Here is a 16687-nt window from a genome sequence, read left to right on the forward strand (position 1 = left end):
GTTTTCAAAACTTAAACAAAGATGTTGAAATGTGAATAAGTGGGGAATTAAGTAGCATGATTAAACATGGCAAATTCGCTGGGAAAATCATACCTTACTGTGCTTGACTCACATTTCTTTTGTACTGAAATACTTTATTCTTTCATCTTTCCTATTTATCTCCAGGGGAAGATGTTGGTTACGTGGCAAGTGAAATCACAATGAGTGACGAGGAGCGGATCCAGCTAATGATGATGGTCAAGGAGAAGATGATTACTATTGAGGAAGCTCTTGCACGGGTACATAATGCAAATATGTTATATACGTGCTAGGGAGAAATGATAGGCCTGATTACATCAGTGAATCTTGTGCATAGCATCCATAATTATGAGAATCAAACAAATACAGGGAGTTTCTAAATACTGTAGCTGGCTTTATGGATCAGATAGGCATTTCTGTCCTTTCTAACCAGGAAACAGAATCCTGAATGAACACATTTCTAATGTATAGTTCTTAATGTAAAAAACAAACAAACCTGGAAACATTTATTCTATTCTTTAATGTTAATCTGAACAATAAAAGATACTATATATATATTACATTTATACCAAATATCTTCACAAGGGATGAAATTGTAGACAAGACTATTTTTAGCTCTGCAATTATACAGCATATAACTAAAATTCCTATTCATATAAAACTCTTTCTCCATTAAGGATTAATGTTCTAGATTGCTTTCTGTGTGTGTGTGTGTGTGTGTGTGTGTGTGTGTGTGTGTGTGTACATGCACGTGTGTGTGTGCACATATGTGCGCACTGTTTTTCAAAACAGTCTAAACAAAGGTTCCATTGTACAGCAATTTAAAAAAAGATGTGATATAAATGTATTAGAAATATATACATACTTGAATAATATTTGCATTAGACAAGTATAAACAATTGTAACTATTGTTTTAATGATATGTCTTTGTTGTATTTTTCAGTTATTTGATAGAGCACTTTTTATGTATTCTTCCATTTTTTTGGCAGGGTGCATTGCCACTATCATTTTTATGTTTTGCTCTTTTTTGTTATTAATAAGCAATAAATAATTAAATAAATAAACATCTAAAGAACAAAGATATTGTCACAATTGTTTTGCATTTATACTACCAGAGCTTTAATTTCTCCAATAATTATTTGCTTATAAAAAATTAAACTAAATAAATATATTTTTAGCAAGTGAAAAAATTGAGGGATTACTCTTTCTTTTATTTTCATTTCAGCTTAAGGAATATGAAGCTCAACATCGGCAGTCAGGAAACATGGATGCATCTGAATGGTCTGATAGCCCTTATCCAACTTTTGATGTTTCTTCCAATTGCAATGTAAGTCTCTGTGATTCTACCAAGTACATGATTACTGTAGACTTTTAAAAACTTACAGTAGTAGAATATCATTAGAGGAATGGAAAATAAAAAAAAACTCCTAACTACAGGTAGTCCTTGACTTACAACTGTCCTTTACTGACCGTTTGAAGTATGACAGACCCCCCAAAAGATACTTATGACCCGGATTAGAAGGTCCAATGGTTTCTCCCATGCAGTCACACAAATGGGCACTGACAACTGGCCTACAGGGTCAGTTAAATTAGAAAAATGTGGGATAGACAGCATCACCACCAGATGGATTTGTAGGCTGACAAATTGTACCCAACGAGTCATCTTTAATGGTACTACATCTACATGGAGGGAAGTAAGCAGTGGGGGTACAACATGATTCTGTCTTAGGCCCAATACTCTTCAATATCTTCATAAATGACTTAGATGAGAGAATAGAAGGGGAACTCAAATTTGCAGATGACACTAAGCTAGCAGGAATAGCCAACACCCCAGAAGACAACCTCAGGATCCAAAAAGAGCTTGACAGACTTGAACAATCCTATCCAACAACATGAAATTTAATGTGGAGAAAAGCAAGGTTTTAAACTTAGGCAGGAAAAACCAAAGGCACAAGTACAGAGTAGGCTCAAAAACAGTAACTGTGAGGGGGAACTTGGAGTCCTAGTGGACGATCACTTAACATGAGCCAGCAGTGTGCAACAGCAGCCAAAAAAGCTAATACAATCATTGGTTGTATAAATAGAGGCATAGAATAAAAAATCATGTGAAGAATTAGTACCGCTTTATAAAGTCTTAGTAAGGCCACACCTGGGATACTGCATCCAGTTTTGGTCACCACATTACAATAAAGTTGTTGAGACTTTGGAAAAAGTGCAAAGAAGAGCAACTAAGATGATTAAAGGCCTGGAGACAAAAACATATGAAGAACGTTTGCAGGAAATGGGTATGGCCAGTCTAGAGATAAGAAGGACTAGGGGTGACATGATAGCAGTATTCCAGTATTTGTGGGGCTGCCACAAAGAAGAGGGGGTCAACATATTTTCCAAAGCACCAGAAGGCAAGACAAGAAACAATGGATGGAAACTAATCAAGAAGAGAAGCAACTTGGAATTAAGGAGAAACTTCCTAACAGGACAATTAACCAGTGGAACAGCTTGCCTTCAGAAGTTGTAGGGGCTTCATCATTGGAGGTTTTTAAGAAAAGACTGGACAGCCACTTATCTGAACTGATATAGAGTCTCCTGCTTGAGCAAGGGATTGGACTAGAAGACCTCCAAGGTCCCTTCCAGCTCTACTCTGATTGATTGATCGAAATAAAAATTTAATCAATGAATTTATCGTCATTTGCAGCATCCCATGATCATATAAGTGCAATTTTGTAACATTTTTTGCTGGAAACCAGTGTTTGCTTTTTATCATGGGCAATGGATTCATTTAAGGACCATGTCATTCACTTAAATGACTACTGCATTCACTTAATGACCAATGGAAAAAATTGGGTCAGTTATGTGGGTGCTTTGAATTACCGTATTTTTCGGACCATAAGACGCACCGGACCATAAGACGCACCCAGTTTTTAGAGCAGGAAAACAAGAAAAAAAATTCTTTCTCCTTCTCTCTCTCTCTCCCTCTCTTTCTCTCTTTCTCTCTCTTCCTCTCCCTCCCTCTCCCATTGTCCCTCCCTTCCTTCCTTCCTTCCTTCCTTCCTTCCTTCCTTCCTTCCTTCCTTCCTTCCTTCCCTCCCTCTTTGTCCTTCTCTCTCCGTATTAGAGCAGTACCCGCGGAGGCAGCCCTGCAGCCCGGCTTTCTCTTGCAGAAAGCAAGCTGAAACGGAGTGAGGGTGATTGCCAGAAATGCGAATCGGCCAATCTCGTGCTCCTGCAAACTCCCTCACTTGGTTTCAGCTTCCCTTGCTACAAGAGAAAGCAGGCTGAAACGAGGCAGATTGCAGCAGCGCAAGATCAGCCGATTCGCATTCCTGGCAATCTCCCTCACTCCGTTTCGGCCTGCTTTCTCTTGTAGCAAGGGAAGCTGAAACCGAGCGTGAGATCGGCGTTTCTCAGCACGTGCCGATTCGTGCTCCACTTGCAGAGGTTGGGGCTGGCCATACGGATCACCTTCGGACCATAAGACGCACCCTCGTTTTCCCCCCCACTTTTGGGGAAAAAAAGTGTGTCTTATGGTCCGAAAAATACAGTATGATTGTCATGAAATACAAATGGAAATTACAGTCTTAGGTCAAGAACTACCTATAGAAATATAATAGATAAATTCCACTAGGACTTGATGTTGGTTTTTTTATTTCAGAGAAGTTTATGGTAGAACTGGACATAAGCAAAAGCTAACCAGCTTTCATCTTTCTCTCCAAAGACCCACCAGAGCAGCTGGGTAATTGTCCTTAGTTTTAAAGGCAGCCAAATATCTTTCCAGGTTTTTCATTTTAATTTCAAAGAGTTTTTTAATTTACACTAGCACTTCTTGAAAGGAAGGTCACCATAAAAGTAGTAAAAGTAGTAAATTTTACCATTTCTGAAATATAATAATGTGGGCTATTTCTGCAAAGGAGTTTTGTACCTGCTGGACAGATTCACATATGTACAGATGAGCACTTAAAAAAAAAGAAATTTGCTGTCAGTACTGAAAGGGCTTAATTAATATTGAACTTGCTTCTTCCTCTTCACCTTCTGTCATTTGCAGTTTTTCTCATGGCAAATTGAGATATTTGGTCTCTGAGCTTAAAAAAGAACTAGCAAGGGAGAGGCACCCCTCATCCCTATATCTCATCCCTATTTCTGTTACTATATTGTTAATTATAGGCTCCATTTAGACCAGTCCATCTCTGACTTTCTAGAACAGGAGTGTCAAACTGCTGGCCTATGGGCCGGTTGCATCATACGGAGGCTGCGTCCACCCCAGCTCTGGCAATGGAAAAAAAGTCACGATAGGTCACATCATGTGATGCGGCGAGTTTGATACCCATGTTCTAGAACAAGCCAAACTGGCAACTGCATTGTATTCCGACAGATTTATTTCAGTATTCTGATAGCTCCATGGCCACTTTGTAGTTTGGTGAGCTTTTTCACAAGTTTCCTGGTGTGTGTTCTCTAAGAAGAGGTGGTATGTCATGGTGTAATTCAGGCTGACTTCATAAATATTTTGTTATACTTCCTTTGAGTTTACTCCTAGTACTAACTAATGATTAATTTAGTCATGATGAGTTCAATAAACTACAGTTGATTGTGTTTGTATAAGTTAAGCCATAAGCCATGGTTTATAATCATAATAATTAGGTTCACTCAATGTGTCAAGACAAAACAAAACATATTAGCTTATGATTTAGCATAAAGCATGAGCCCAGTTCTGCTTTTCAAGGAGTCCTTAGCAGAACATAATTTAAAAACCATAATTCATCTCTAATGACCTTTTGACCTATTTTACTTCCAGGAATCAGTGAATCTAGTCTACTGCTCCAGACATTAATGTCCACAAATAAATTGTACATTTCATAAAGGGGCATGAAAAGCAAATTAAAATGGTAGGAGTGTATCTGTAAAGCAAAATGTCCAATTCGAAATATGTTGATTCAGCAATAAACCCTTCAGTGACTCTCCAGTACAGCAGCCAAACAGATAGCAACAAGTATTTCCACTCCATGCAGCACCTTTTCATTATACTGTCAATGGCAGACACATGAACAAATAAAAAAGTTCACCTACAGGTAAAAGGGATGCCACATTTCAAAGTCCAAAAATCTTTCTTGGAACCCAAAGAATGTAAAGGCAGGAAGTACTCCAATTTATTTCAGAGATTGTCAACCTACAGTATCAGTAAAGGTGGAGCTGGTGTTCTAATTACAATTAATAATAATATAGCCCTGTCAGTGTGTGTGACATGTTATGAGTAACAAGAAAACAAGTCTGTCTCTGAGAAAACTATCATATTTAACACACACACACACACACACACACACACACACACACACACACACACACACAAATTCAAAACACAGATGAGATAAGGGGGAGGAGAAAGGTAGAAGGGAAGATTACAATGCTAATGTTAATGGTGTAATATATTGCCAGTTTTGCTTTTCAGTGGTTCTCTCTGCTGGTGCCTTGTGAAACTTCTAATAAGATCACAAGTTATTAGTCAAGTAATATCTGCAAATATAAAGTAAAGGTTCCCCCGCACATGCGTGCTAGTCGTTTCCGACTCTAGGGGCTGGTGCTCATCTCCATTTCAAAGCCGAAGGGCCAGCGCTTGCCCAAGGACGTCTCCGTGGTCATGTGGCCGGCATGGCTAGATGCCAAAGGCGCACGGAACGCTGTTACCTTCCCACTGTAGTGGTCCCTATTTTTCTACTTGCATTTTTTACGTGCTTTCGAACTGCTAGGTTGGCAGAAGCTGGGACGAGTAACAGGCACTCACTCTGTTACGCGGCACTCGGGATTCGACCCGCCAAACTGCCGACCTTCTGATCGACAAGCTCAGCGTCCTAACCCACTGAGCCACCGCGTCCCTTCAGAGCAGCAGATCAGAAATCATAGATTACTACAAACCATTGGTTGGTATTGTAATTGCTGGATTTCTCAACCACCTTGTTGCTTGGTTAAAATGAGAAGCAGATCTAATATATTTGGAGAATCTAATCATTTGCCTACTTATCTAGATCAAGGCTTGGTTGTTCTTGCCTGTACAAAAGCAACCTTCTTTCAGCCACCACGTCCCTTTTCTGCAAATATAAATATAATTAAATAACAGAGGCAGGGAAAACCATTACTAAAACAAAACATCATCAAAAGCAGATTGGACTCAATATGTCATGGTAATCCTTCTAAAAGACAATAAATATGTATCTGCCTTGATTCAATTTATCTCTATGTAGATTTATTTATATCTATACATAAATTTGTCTTAGTGAAATAGTAGCCTTAAGGCATTTTAAAAAAGTGATACTAATATTAGCTTCAGTCTTAAAATTTACCTTTTAAAAAAATCTCACTGTCAGTGCCAAAAAGTAATATATTATTCCTCCCTCTTATTGCCAGCTTTTAAATATATTTTCAATAAATTAATATAAGATTGCTTCTTGTTTTCCTTCTTAGCTACATTAGTTCTTTCATTTTTCTTTCTATCTGTCCTCATGTTCAGTACTTACAGAAGAGTCCATAATTGGCATCTTCTAAAGTTTCCATCTTGGTTGAGAATCCTAGTAATTACAATCTCAAAAACCTCTTCATTGGGGAATATGAGAATAGTATAAAGTAGCATGGTATGATTAAGTGGCTAAATAGTATATAAAATCTAAATTGTATAAGAAATAGGTACATATTCAACAAGAAACATGCTCTGTTTTTGTTGGGGATGGGTGGAGAGAGAAAACCTAATTCTTTGCTCCATTCCTCACTCAGAGAAAATTTTACTTGTATAGTACTTGAATACCTTTTTCCACATCTGTGATTAAAGGAATTAACATAATAGAAGCCTTCAAGCCTTCCAGATGTGCTGGATCACAAATCCAATCATTTGCTCAGCCAGGGCAACAGAGAATTAGGTTAGAGAAGGCTGAATAATGACAGATACATTGTTCTCCTCCTCAGGAGGGGCTTATGAAAAGCTTTAAGATGGTTCAGAGTGCACTAGGTAGTTTCCATTAGGTAGGGCAACTCATGGAGCAAGGTTATGGCCAATATCCAAAGCAGTCCTGCATGAACCAAATGTCCCTCTGACAGTGCATTTTGCTGTCATGCTTGATTCTGAGCCATCGAATGAAAACAGGATAATAGATCCTTGCCAATGAGATTTAAATGGAATTGGAAGTTAGTAATATGTTCAGACTACATCTGTGCAGCTACAGCTTAATTGAGCTCCAGATCCAAGGGCTCTGGACAGAACAATAGAGCTTCATTAACACTGTTTTCCCACTGTCTTGCCCTGTAGTTCCTTTCTCATTCCCTACGTGTGACATCTTTCAAATTCTCATTTTATATTCAGTGGGAAAATCAAGGCTTAACAAGTTGAAATAGCCAGCAGGGGATGCTGTAGAAGTAGAAGTAATGAATTTCTTGGACCTCTGCCTCATCTCCCAGGAACATCCATACAAATCAAAATTAAAACTCTCCTCATTTTCAGATATGTGCATTTCAATAGCATTTTCAGTATTTCCAAACCTGGTACTTTCTAATTCTCCTATGCTGCCTGGGGTTGATGGAAATTATAGTCCAAGCCATTGGAAAAGCATCAGGGTAGGCTACATAACATGGAGGGTTTTCAGTGAGGTCCCATCTGCCAAGTATGTGTTATTTCTTTTGTGTTACTTCTTAGGGTGATTTCACTCTGTAACTTAATGAAACTATTTTTAAAAAAAGAAATGAAAGAATGGCTGCATTATACAACTTATAAAAGAATTTTAACCTTATGACTTTAAATATTGATCAGTCAAATGTGCATACAGTATTTGTGCGGTGATCTTAGAACATATTTACCCCATGTGGCATGTAAGTATGAAATGATTAGTTTGTTCAAAAAGAGAAATCGCTTTCTATAACAGTACAGAATTCTATAGTCTCTCTCTGTGTGTGTACATGCATACATACTTTGTATGTGTGTACATACATACACCCCAAAAATCAAGAAGAAACTTATTTGGTAAATGTTTTTTAAATATGTGACTGGAACTAATCTTTTGAAACATGTTTCAAACATGTTTCAGAACTGGTGCAAACTGATTAAAGAAATTCTGTTACTGCTTAAATACTAACTAGGTGGATGCAGAGTTGAACTGTGTGAAGTGAATGTTCTCCCATTTCTTCAAGACCCTGGAAAATTGATGCAATTTAACAAGATAACTATAGTTGGATTAATTTTGTCAATTACATAATTTCAAACTCAAATACTGTAAAACTAATAAATAAATACTTTTTGGAACTGTATGGCTACTCATTGGTTTGGGTAGCTTTTTTTAAAGTTCTTAGCAAATATATCTTATTTAAAGGAATATAACTCAGGATCTGAACAAAGCTGATGAACGTAAAGATGTTTAGTTTGGTTTTCTGTACTTGAACTTGTTTCTTAAAAAGTGATATGGTGAACTACAACTCCCCTCACACACACACAAAAACCCCTAAATTCAAATCCATTCTCAACTATGGAAGACAACTGGATGACTTTGGACCCAGCCTCTTTATAAGGGTTATTTTGGAATAGGAAGCATCCACTATTTTGAGGTCTTGTAACATTTGAATGAGACTCTTGTTGGGGTTTTTTTGGGGGGGGGGGAGAAAGCCTCATAACCCAGTAAAACTAGGACAAAACTCTTAGCCATTCTCTGAGTAATGCTCAGTTTGGTATGTGTGTCTATGTATTCTATGAGAGTTTTCTGTTTCTTAGCATTTCAAACTCGTTTTGCAAAGGTGCAATACTGTTTTATGAGTTGCTCTTCCCTACCCATTTTTCATTCACTGAAATTCCACTGACAATTATTAAGGAACTAGAGGGTCAGAAAGTGTCAGTAAACCTCTGGTGCAAGAAAGCTGCCATTGTTTCCCTCTTCCTGTCTTTGTGCTGAATAGATTTAGTTACACTCGGTAACTTCTTCCTCTCTTCCGGAGGGGGAGAATTATATGGGCAAAAAGTAGCCAGTGGATTGTGTTTTAATTCCTTTCCCCCATTTTCTTCGTATAGGTAAAGGTAAGGGTTCCCCCGCACACGCGTGCTAGTCGTTTCCGACTGTAGGGGCCAGTGCTCATCTCCGTTTCAAAGCCGAAGAGCCAGCGCTTGTCCGAGGACGTCTCCGTGGTCATGTGGCTGGCATGACTAGACACCAAGGGCGCACGGAATGCTGTTACCTTCCCACCGTAGTGGTCCCTATTTTTCTACTTGCATTTTTACGTGCTTTCGAACTGCTAGGTTGGCAGAAGCTGGGACGAGTAACAGGCGCTCACTCTGCTATGCGGCACTCTGGATTTGACCCGCCAAACTGCCGACCTTCAGATCGACAAGCTCAGCGTCCTAACCCACTGAGCCACCGCCTCCCTTTTTCTTCATATAGGAAATAGCTATTAGTAAAACAAATGCTCTATCAAGTTGTGTGGCTCCCAAATCCGATCACTTTGTGCAGAGGGTAAAGTCCAGTATTATTCACTTAAGTAAGTGGTGGAAAAGCCTAAAATTTAGAGTTATGCAGCTGAAAAGAGCAGCCCTCAAGGGAGAATTATTCAGAACAGAGTATTAGACTTCTTAAATGCCAAAGCTGGTAAGTCATCAAGCCTGTCACATAATATTCAAAGGATGTGTTCCCCTGTTGCAAAGGGAGAAAAGAACAGGAAGGGCTCCTCTCTGTGGCTATATATGTCACAAACCAGCATGCTGAGTTTTTCTGATCCTTTCCTTTCCCTTACTTGATGTCTTTTTTGAAGATAAGTGCTTTGCTCGGTCGGCCATATTTTTTCCGTTTGATTAAAATATAATTTTCTAACAGCTTCTGTTTCCTCTGAACAAGATGAAGGGATTGTGAAGAGTTTTTTTCCCCCTAGGAGTGTGTATTTGTTTTTACAAACCAATTATCTAAGCAAGTGAGCATAGGGTTTGGTCAAAAAAGATCTATTTGACGGCAGATGAATACCACAGTTAGTTAAATAAAGTAAGAGGCCACAATGCCTCTTTAAAATGGACTAGCAAATCCTTCAACTTTTTCCAAGTTTAGCTTGGAAATCTAGAATGGCTAGTACAGAACATGTTTATATATGGCTCTGGAATTATTGTCCATGTATATCCCTATGGAATAATTTGAATCCAATACTGAGAGAAGGTTGCTTTTGTACAGGCAAGAACAACCAAGCCTTGATCTAGATAAGTAGGCAAATAAATGATTAGATTCTCCAAATATATTAGATCTGCTTCTCATTTTAACCAAGCGACAAGGGGGTTGAGAAATCCAGGAATTACAATACCAACCAATGGTTTGTAGTAATCTATGATTTCTGATCTGCTGCTCTGAAGGGACGCGGTGGCTCAGTGGGTTAGGACGCTGAGCTTGTCGATCAGAAGGTCGGCAGTTTGGCGGGTCGAATCCTGAGTCCCAGCTTCTGCCCACCTAGCAGTTCGAAAGCACGTAAAAATGCAAGTAGAAAAATAGGGACCACTACGGTGGGAAGGTAACAGTGTTCCGTGTGCCTTTGGCGTCTAGCCATGCCGGCCACATGACCACGGAGACGTCCTTGGACAAGCGCTGGCTCTTCGGCTTTGAAACGGAGATGAGCACCGGCCCCTAGAGTTGGAAACAACTAGCATGCATGTGCGGGGGAACCTTTACCTTTACCTTTACCTGCTCTGAATAGTTTGGGACCAATTTTAGCAGAGATTGTTCTTGTTCTTTCCAGGTCTTGTCTTGATTTCAGCAGTTTTGTTTAACTTGCTTTTTTTTTAACCTTGTTTGCCAGCTGACAATGTTGCTAGCTGAAAATGTCTTTGTTTTTCTCCTGCTGAGAAAACTGAGTTAAGGTGTAATTTGGTATGCTAATTAATCATTTCTTGGATGGACTTTTTATTGGCGTATTTAGAAAGCAGATCATGATGGAAAAAGCAATGAATACAGACAGATCAAGAGATATAAATCAATTCTTTAAAATGTGAAATGCAGGACCTGTTTCTTTAGATGGTAAATACCTACTTGCCCAAATTACGTGAATAAGCATGAATGGATTGAGATACAGAATTCAATGGGAGTCAGAGCTTGCAAAGGAAAGTGAAAACTGTCCATCTTTTCCTAAGATCATATTACTAATTGAGACAGTTTTCTGACTTCTAATTCCACTTTGTTAATGAAGAAGCACAGAGAACTTCTAAACAACTTGGGTTGGGAAGTTTTGGACCATCTGTCAAACGTTTTGCTTCAGTTTATTGTTGGAGAACTCCATAACTAGAAATGCTGTTGACTTGGTTCCCCTGTGCTATTTCATGCAGTTGTGGAATACATTGACCCATTTTTTGGCTGGCATTAGAACATCGCTGATGTGTCAGGGATGCACTTGTTCCAAATGAAGCTGGGAAAAAGAGTCCGCCTTCCTATATTTGCCAAAAGAAAACTCTGTTGGCCTTGCACTATTTTGCTGGCGGCTGAATAGCATACTATGTCTTTAAAGGCAGGATAATTTTTCTGAACTAGCTTGGTCAATTTGTTATGGTTTAAAACTGTGGAGCCAGCTGTCTGCAATCTGATGTAATGTTGCCATGGAAACTAGAAATGAAACACTTAAGCATTCACTACAGAATTTCTGCATCCGACGTTAGCCAAAATAATTAAGACTTGAGCCATTAGGGGCTTTTGAATGAAAGGGGTGGGGGGCTTACAGTGTGGTTGAAAACCAAGCTGTTCCTGTTTACAGTATTGCAATTCCATGTGTTTTCTTCTTTGAAATATGCAAAGAAATCGCTTTGTAGAATTACTGCTTTCCATATAGAGGGTTATACATGTTGTGGGGCCCTCTTTTTTGGCACAGAGTTACTGACTATGTTGAAACATTTTCAAGCAGGAATCTGCATGCCTGTAGATGCAAATGACTCAAAGTTGTTGAATTGGAAGCATTCTGATCTCTGAGTGGGATAGCCAAAGTGCCACATGCTGCAAAATGCTCCCTTTTGGTATTAATATGCAAATACCTTTTTGGGTAGTAAATTACTTAACATAGGGGCCAGTTCATACTTTTCCTGTAATGCATGTGTGTTCAATGCAAAAGCGTCTGGAAGAGCTTTTTTTTCTGAATATATCTGAACACATATCCAAGTGCAAAGAGTGTATCTCTAAGGAGTTTTAAAATGTCCTATCTTATTTTAGAATCCAAGCAGGACAATATGGCTGCATTTATGTTTGCACATAAAGCTAAATTGTTTGAACGATGACCCAAAGCCCAGTAGAGTGAAACAGTGACCTCCTGATCGCAAGGAGTAATCATTTGATCCTACTCTGCCCTAGTCAGACCCCAGTAGGAATTCTGTGTCCAGTTCTGGGGCACCACAGTTCAAAAATGACGATGGCTAAGGTGAGCCACCAGGATTATGAAAGAACTGTGGACCAAGTCCTATGCACCCTCGGGTGGCAATTAATTGGCCTTGTTCCATGTGGCTAGTATGATATATAGGTAAAAGTAAAGGATTCCCCTATCCAGTCATGTGCGACTATAGGGAGTTAGTGCCCCGTTTCTTAGCCAAAGGAGCTGGCGTTATCTGAAGACAATTCTGTGGTTATCTGACCAGTATGTCAAGGTGCATGGAGCACTGTTACCTTCCCACCAAAGTGGTACCTATTTATCTACTTGCATTTGCATGCTTTCAAAGTGCTCAGTTGGCAAGAGCTGGGATGAGTAACGGGAGCTCACCCCATCATGTGATGCTCAGGTCTGGGCTATCAGCTTTCCAACTGACAAGCTCAGCGCCTTTAACCGATGTGCCCTCATGTCCCCAGCTTGATACATACGGACATTGTATACATTGCTGTTAAATAAAGCCTATTTTGTCCGACTTAAAACAGAGCTAGACAATAAGGCCCAATTTCAACCTGGCAACTTAAATGACCCAAAGTTCACCCACAGGAAGTTAGCTTCTTTGGGGGTTCTGAGCTGGGAGGCTGGAATTGGGATGAATTGGTCAGAGCTGTGTGTGAAAGCAAAGGCCGAAATAAAGTCTTTGGAGAGTTCCAGCTGGAATCTTCTCCGCTCCTTGGAATGCAAGCCTGTACAGTGGCAGTTCTGTACTGTAAAAGCCAAGAGTTAAGTCTCCCTCTTCTTCTTTTTTTCCTTTCTTTCTTTCTTTCTTTTGGTCTCCCCCTTTCTACTTTTGCGCACAGAAATTCTAAATGGGGCCAAACAGAGGAAGTAGCATATTGAGCACTGGGTCTGGCTTGAAAATGAGAGCTCTGATTTGGTTCACAAGGAATGGATTGTTTCAGCCTGTGGTGTCACTGCTGCTGGAGAGGGAGGATTCTTTATGTCTCTGTAATGCTGGATACTTGAGGGAAAACAGCTGGAACGGAGCAGGCAGCATCAGATGTGAGACCAAATGGGAAGCTGGGGAGTATGGGCTAAACTAAGTGCCTGCAAAGGTCAGAGTTTTCCTTTGGTCAATTCCTGAGGAATGCTTGGTCTGAATCTTTAGAATGGGAAGCCTGGGATGGGGATAAGAGGGAAAAAAAATTCTATGACTCGTTATAGTTAATAAAATACATCGGAGTGGCGGAGATGAGCTCTCCTCTTCCTTTCCCTCTCTCCCTCCCTCTCTCTCTCCCTCCCCACCTCCTCATTTTTGCTGCTGTTGCTGTTTTTGATTTTCCTTGTTAAGGCTGGAAAAAAGGAGTCAATGAGAATGTTTCAGTTCAGTGCAGAAAAGCAGTTTGTAACCAGGTTTTTTCAATGTGAAGTTTCGCCAGGCCAGGAAGACCATTGCCTGACCCAAACCACAGGAGCTTAACTAACAAGGGTTCAGAGAGTGCTAGGAAAGTGTCCTGCCTGGGCTGTGTAGGAAGGCAACGTGGAGACTGCTATCATTACACAATGTGCAGAGGCAGAGAGGAAGATGAGGGCTGGAACGCGTTTTGGTGCCTGAGACCTTACTTTGTGCTAATTTAGAAGTGAAAATGGTATGTCCCATTCTTTTTAAAATACTGTGTGTGTGTGAGAGAGAGAGGGGGGGGAGAGAGGGCTTGCCTTGTTTTAGGACTCTGGAAAAAAAGAGACTTCCCTGCCTTGAGCTGTGCAACAGTTCCTCTACTAACATTTCCTTTTGCTTCCCTGCCAGTCAAGAGAGCAATCAGATGATGAATCAGAAGAATCGGTGAAGTTTAAGAGACTGCATAAGTTGGTCAACTCAACTCGCAGAGTGAGAAAGAAATTAATTCGAGTGGAAGAAATTAAAAAGCCCAGCACTGAAGGTAAGAATTAGCAGCTTTAACGAGAAGATGTGCTGGGTAGTGGTCAGAATGGTGGGGAGAGGGTGGGAGCGCCACCCCTTTGGAAAAGCATATGAGAAACTTGCCGTAGGAAAAGAAGAGACATTTGGTCACCCTCTGAATTGATTTTCCTATGCCTTGTGCTCAAGTTAATCAGCAGGGTGAGAATAGCTCTTTGCATTAGCAGTGTAATTTTATGGCTGTACTCTATTGTATAGAGTACAGCCATAAAGTGTCTTTTTGGGGAGTGCACCTGGAGCAGAAAACTCTTATCAGCCAAACAGAATTCCTCCTGAAACTGGACAGAAACGGGACAGACTCAAGGAAAGGGGATCCATAACCTTGACTACCAAATTCATTAGCCTTGGTGGAGCAGTGGGCTAATGCCTCCTTAAGTAACACCTGCTGCCTGCAATTAGTGCAGGTTCGAGTCCCACCAGGCTCAAGGTTGACTCAGCCTTCCATCCTTCCGAGGTAGGTAAAATGAGGACCCAGATTGTTGGGGGCAATTAAGCTGACTTTGTAATAATGCCGCTTGGGGTGTGTGTGTGTGAAAGCCCTAATAAGCATGCATATACATAGAATGAAGGCTACTGCTAAGCTTGTAAGCCGCCCTGAGTCTTCGGAGAAGGGCGGGATATAAATGGAATTAAAATAAAAAATAAATAAATTAGCAGTCTTAGTTCTGCATTGGGCAATGTAGTAGGAGAATCTCCATAGCGAGTATACACTTTTCCAGGAAGTGACTAATGTTTCAAGAGGTTTTCATTAATGAAATGTAAGAGTATCAGATTAAGAGATTCTGGAGAGCAGAGTACTGGTAGGAGCAGAAGACAGATTTTCTTTCTGGTAAAAAAGTAAATTTTCTAAAGCCTCTGTCACTTTGCTTCGTTCTTGCTTCACCCTCCCTCCCCCCCCAAGTTATGAAACCAAGAAATATGACTTGTAAATGAGCTGTGTGGGGTGAAAAACTGAGAGAAAAATACGAGTGGGGCTTATCCCAAGGGTTAGAAAGCAAGTAAGTTTCTCATGGGATGCTGAAACATCTGCCTGACCAAAAACCACACCCTTCAAGTCTGGCAAATGGTTCTTTCAGCAGGAACGATGAGTTTTTCAGAAAATAGAGATGTATCACTTCAGTAGAAGTCAAAGAATGCCACAACTGATTCCATGGCCGGGAGAGATTTTAACCTTTTAAAGTAAAATATAATGAGTTTCATTTTTATAGCATTTATTTGGATTTGATTTAAAAATAAAATGACAATTGGACATTAAACATTATTCCACGGCAATAACTAATTAAGGTATATATATTTAAATTTGGGAAAGGAGAGACCTGATAGACATGCAATTTTTTTCCTATGATAATAAAAATAACTAAGGAACTCTGACCTTTTCCAAGCTCTTGAAATCAAAGGCAAGGAAAGCTTGTTCCATGCTCAGTTACTATACAGGTAGACCTCAACGTATGACCACAGTTGGGCCCAAAGTTTCTGTTGCTAAGTGTAGACTTTTGTTAAGTGAGTTTTGCCCCATTTTGCAACTTTTCTTGCCATAGTTGTTAAGTGAATCACTGCAGTTGGTAAATTAGCAACACGGTTGTTAAGGGAAAATGGTTTCCCCATTGACTTGGCTTGTCAGAAGGTTGCAAAAGATGATCACATGCACTCTGGACATTGTAACTGTCATAAATATGAGTCAGTTGCCATTTGAATTTTGATCATTTGACCATGGGGATATGCAATGGTTGTAAGTGTGAAAAACGGTCATAAGTCACTTTTTTCAGTAACTTTGTAACTTTGCACGATCACTAAGTGAACCCTTGTAACTCGAGGATTGCCTTTACTGGTTTCCTATGAACTTTTACCAGACCCTTATATATTTTAAAAAATATATAATTTTAAAATAATAAGGCTTATCCATACTTGGCCTGGGAAGAAAGATCAACAGAGGATAGGAATTTATCCTGACATATGTAGACACACTATATTTGTAGTAAGGGTTGGATTTGACCTCTAACTCAAAGCATTTTTTATAGCTGAGACCAATGCACTTTTGGTCATTTGCTGTGGTAATACATCATCTTAATAGCTTATTATTTTGATGACTGCATTGCAAGTCATAAAGGGGGGCATTTCAGCCTTCATCAGCTTCAAAACCTGAAGTTTTGATTGGAGCCAGTTGTAGGGCCCATATATCATCTATGTTCAACTCCACCAGTTGCCAGTTTGTCTTGAAGCACAAGACAGAGTGTGTTTGGAATCAGATTACTAGTACACAACATCTGCCATTTTCTCTGCTCCCCAAACTTCTAGTGCCATCACTAGCTAGATTCTGGCCTTCCTTTTTTGGAGAAATCCTCATAGACATGTCTCTGATGCCATTAT

The 16687-nt window shown here is 39.7% G+C and overlaps 1 protein-coding gene across 1 annotated transcript in view; it reads left to right on the forward strand.

Annotated features, from left to right (window-relative positions):
• The window catches only part of SASH1 (SAM and SH3 domain containing 1), a gene marked incomplete at its 5' end in the record, with an annotated part of 622444 nt that overhangs the window by 563117 nt on the left and 42640 nt on the right, over window positions 1–16687 (forward strand). Inside the window, 3 exons of the mRNA XM_083348726.1 lie at window positions 166–278; window positions 1244–1345; window positions 14150–14282. Of these exons, the coding sequence (XP_083204852.1) occupies window positions 166–278; window positions 1244–1345; window positions 14150–14282 (348 nt within the window). The remainder of the gene's footprint in view (window positions 1–165; window positions 279–1243; window positions 1346–14149; window positions 14283–16687) is intronic.

This window comes from Vipera ursinii, assembly GCF_947247035.1.
Source record: "Vipera ursinii genome assembly, chromosome: 1".
In the NCBI taxonomy this organism is placed as follows: Eukaryota; Metazoa; Chordata; class Lepidosauria; order Squamata; family Viperidae; genus Vipera; species Vipera ursinii.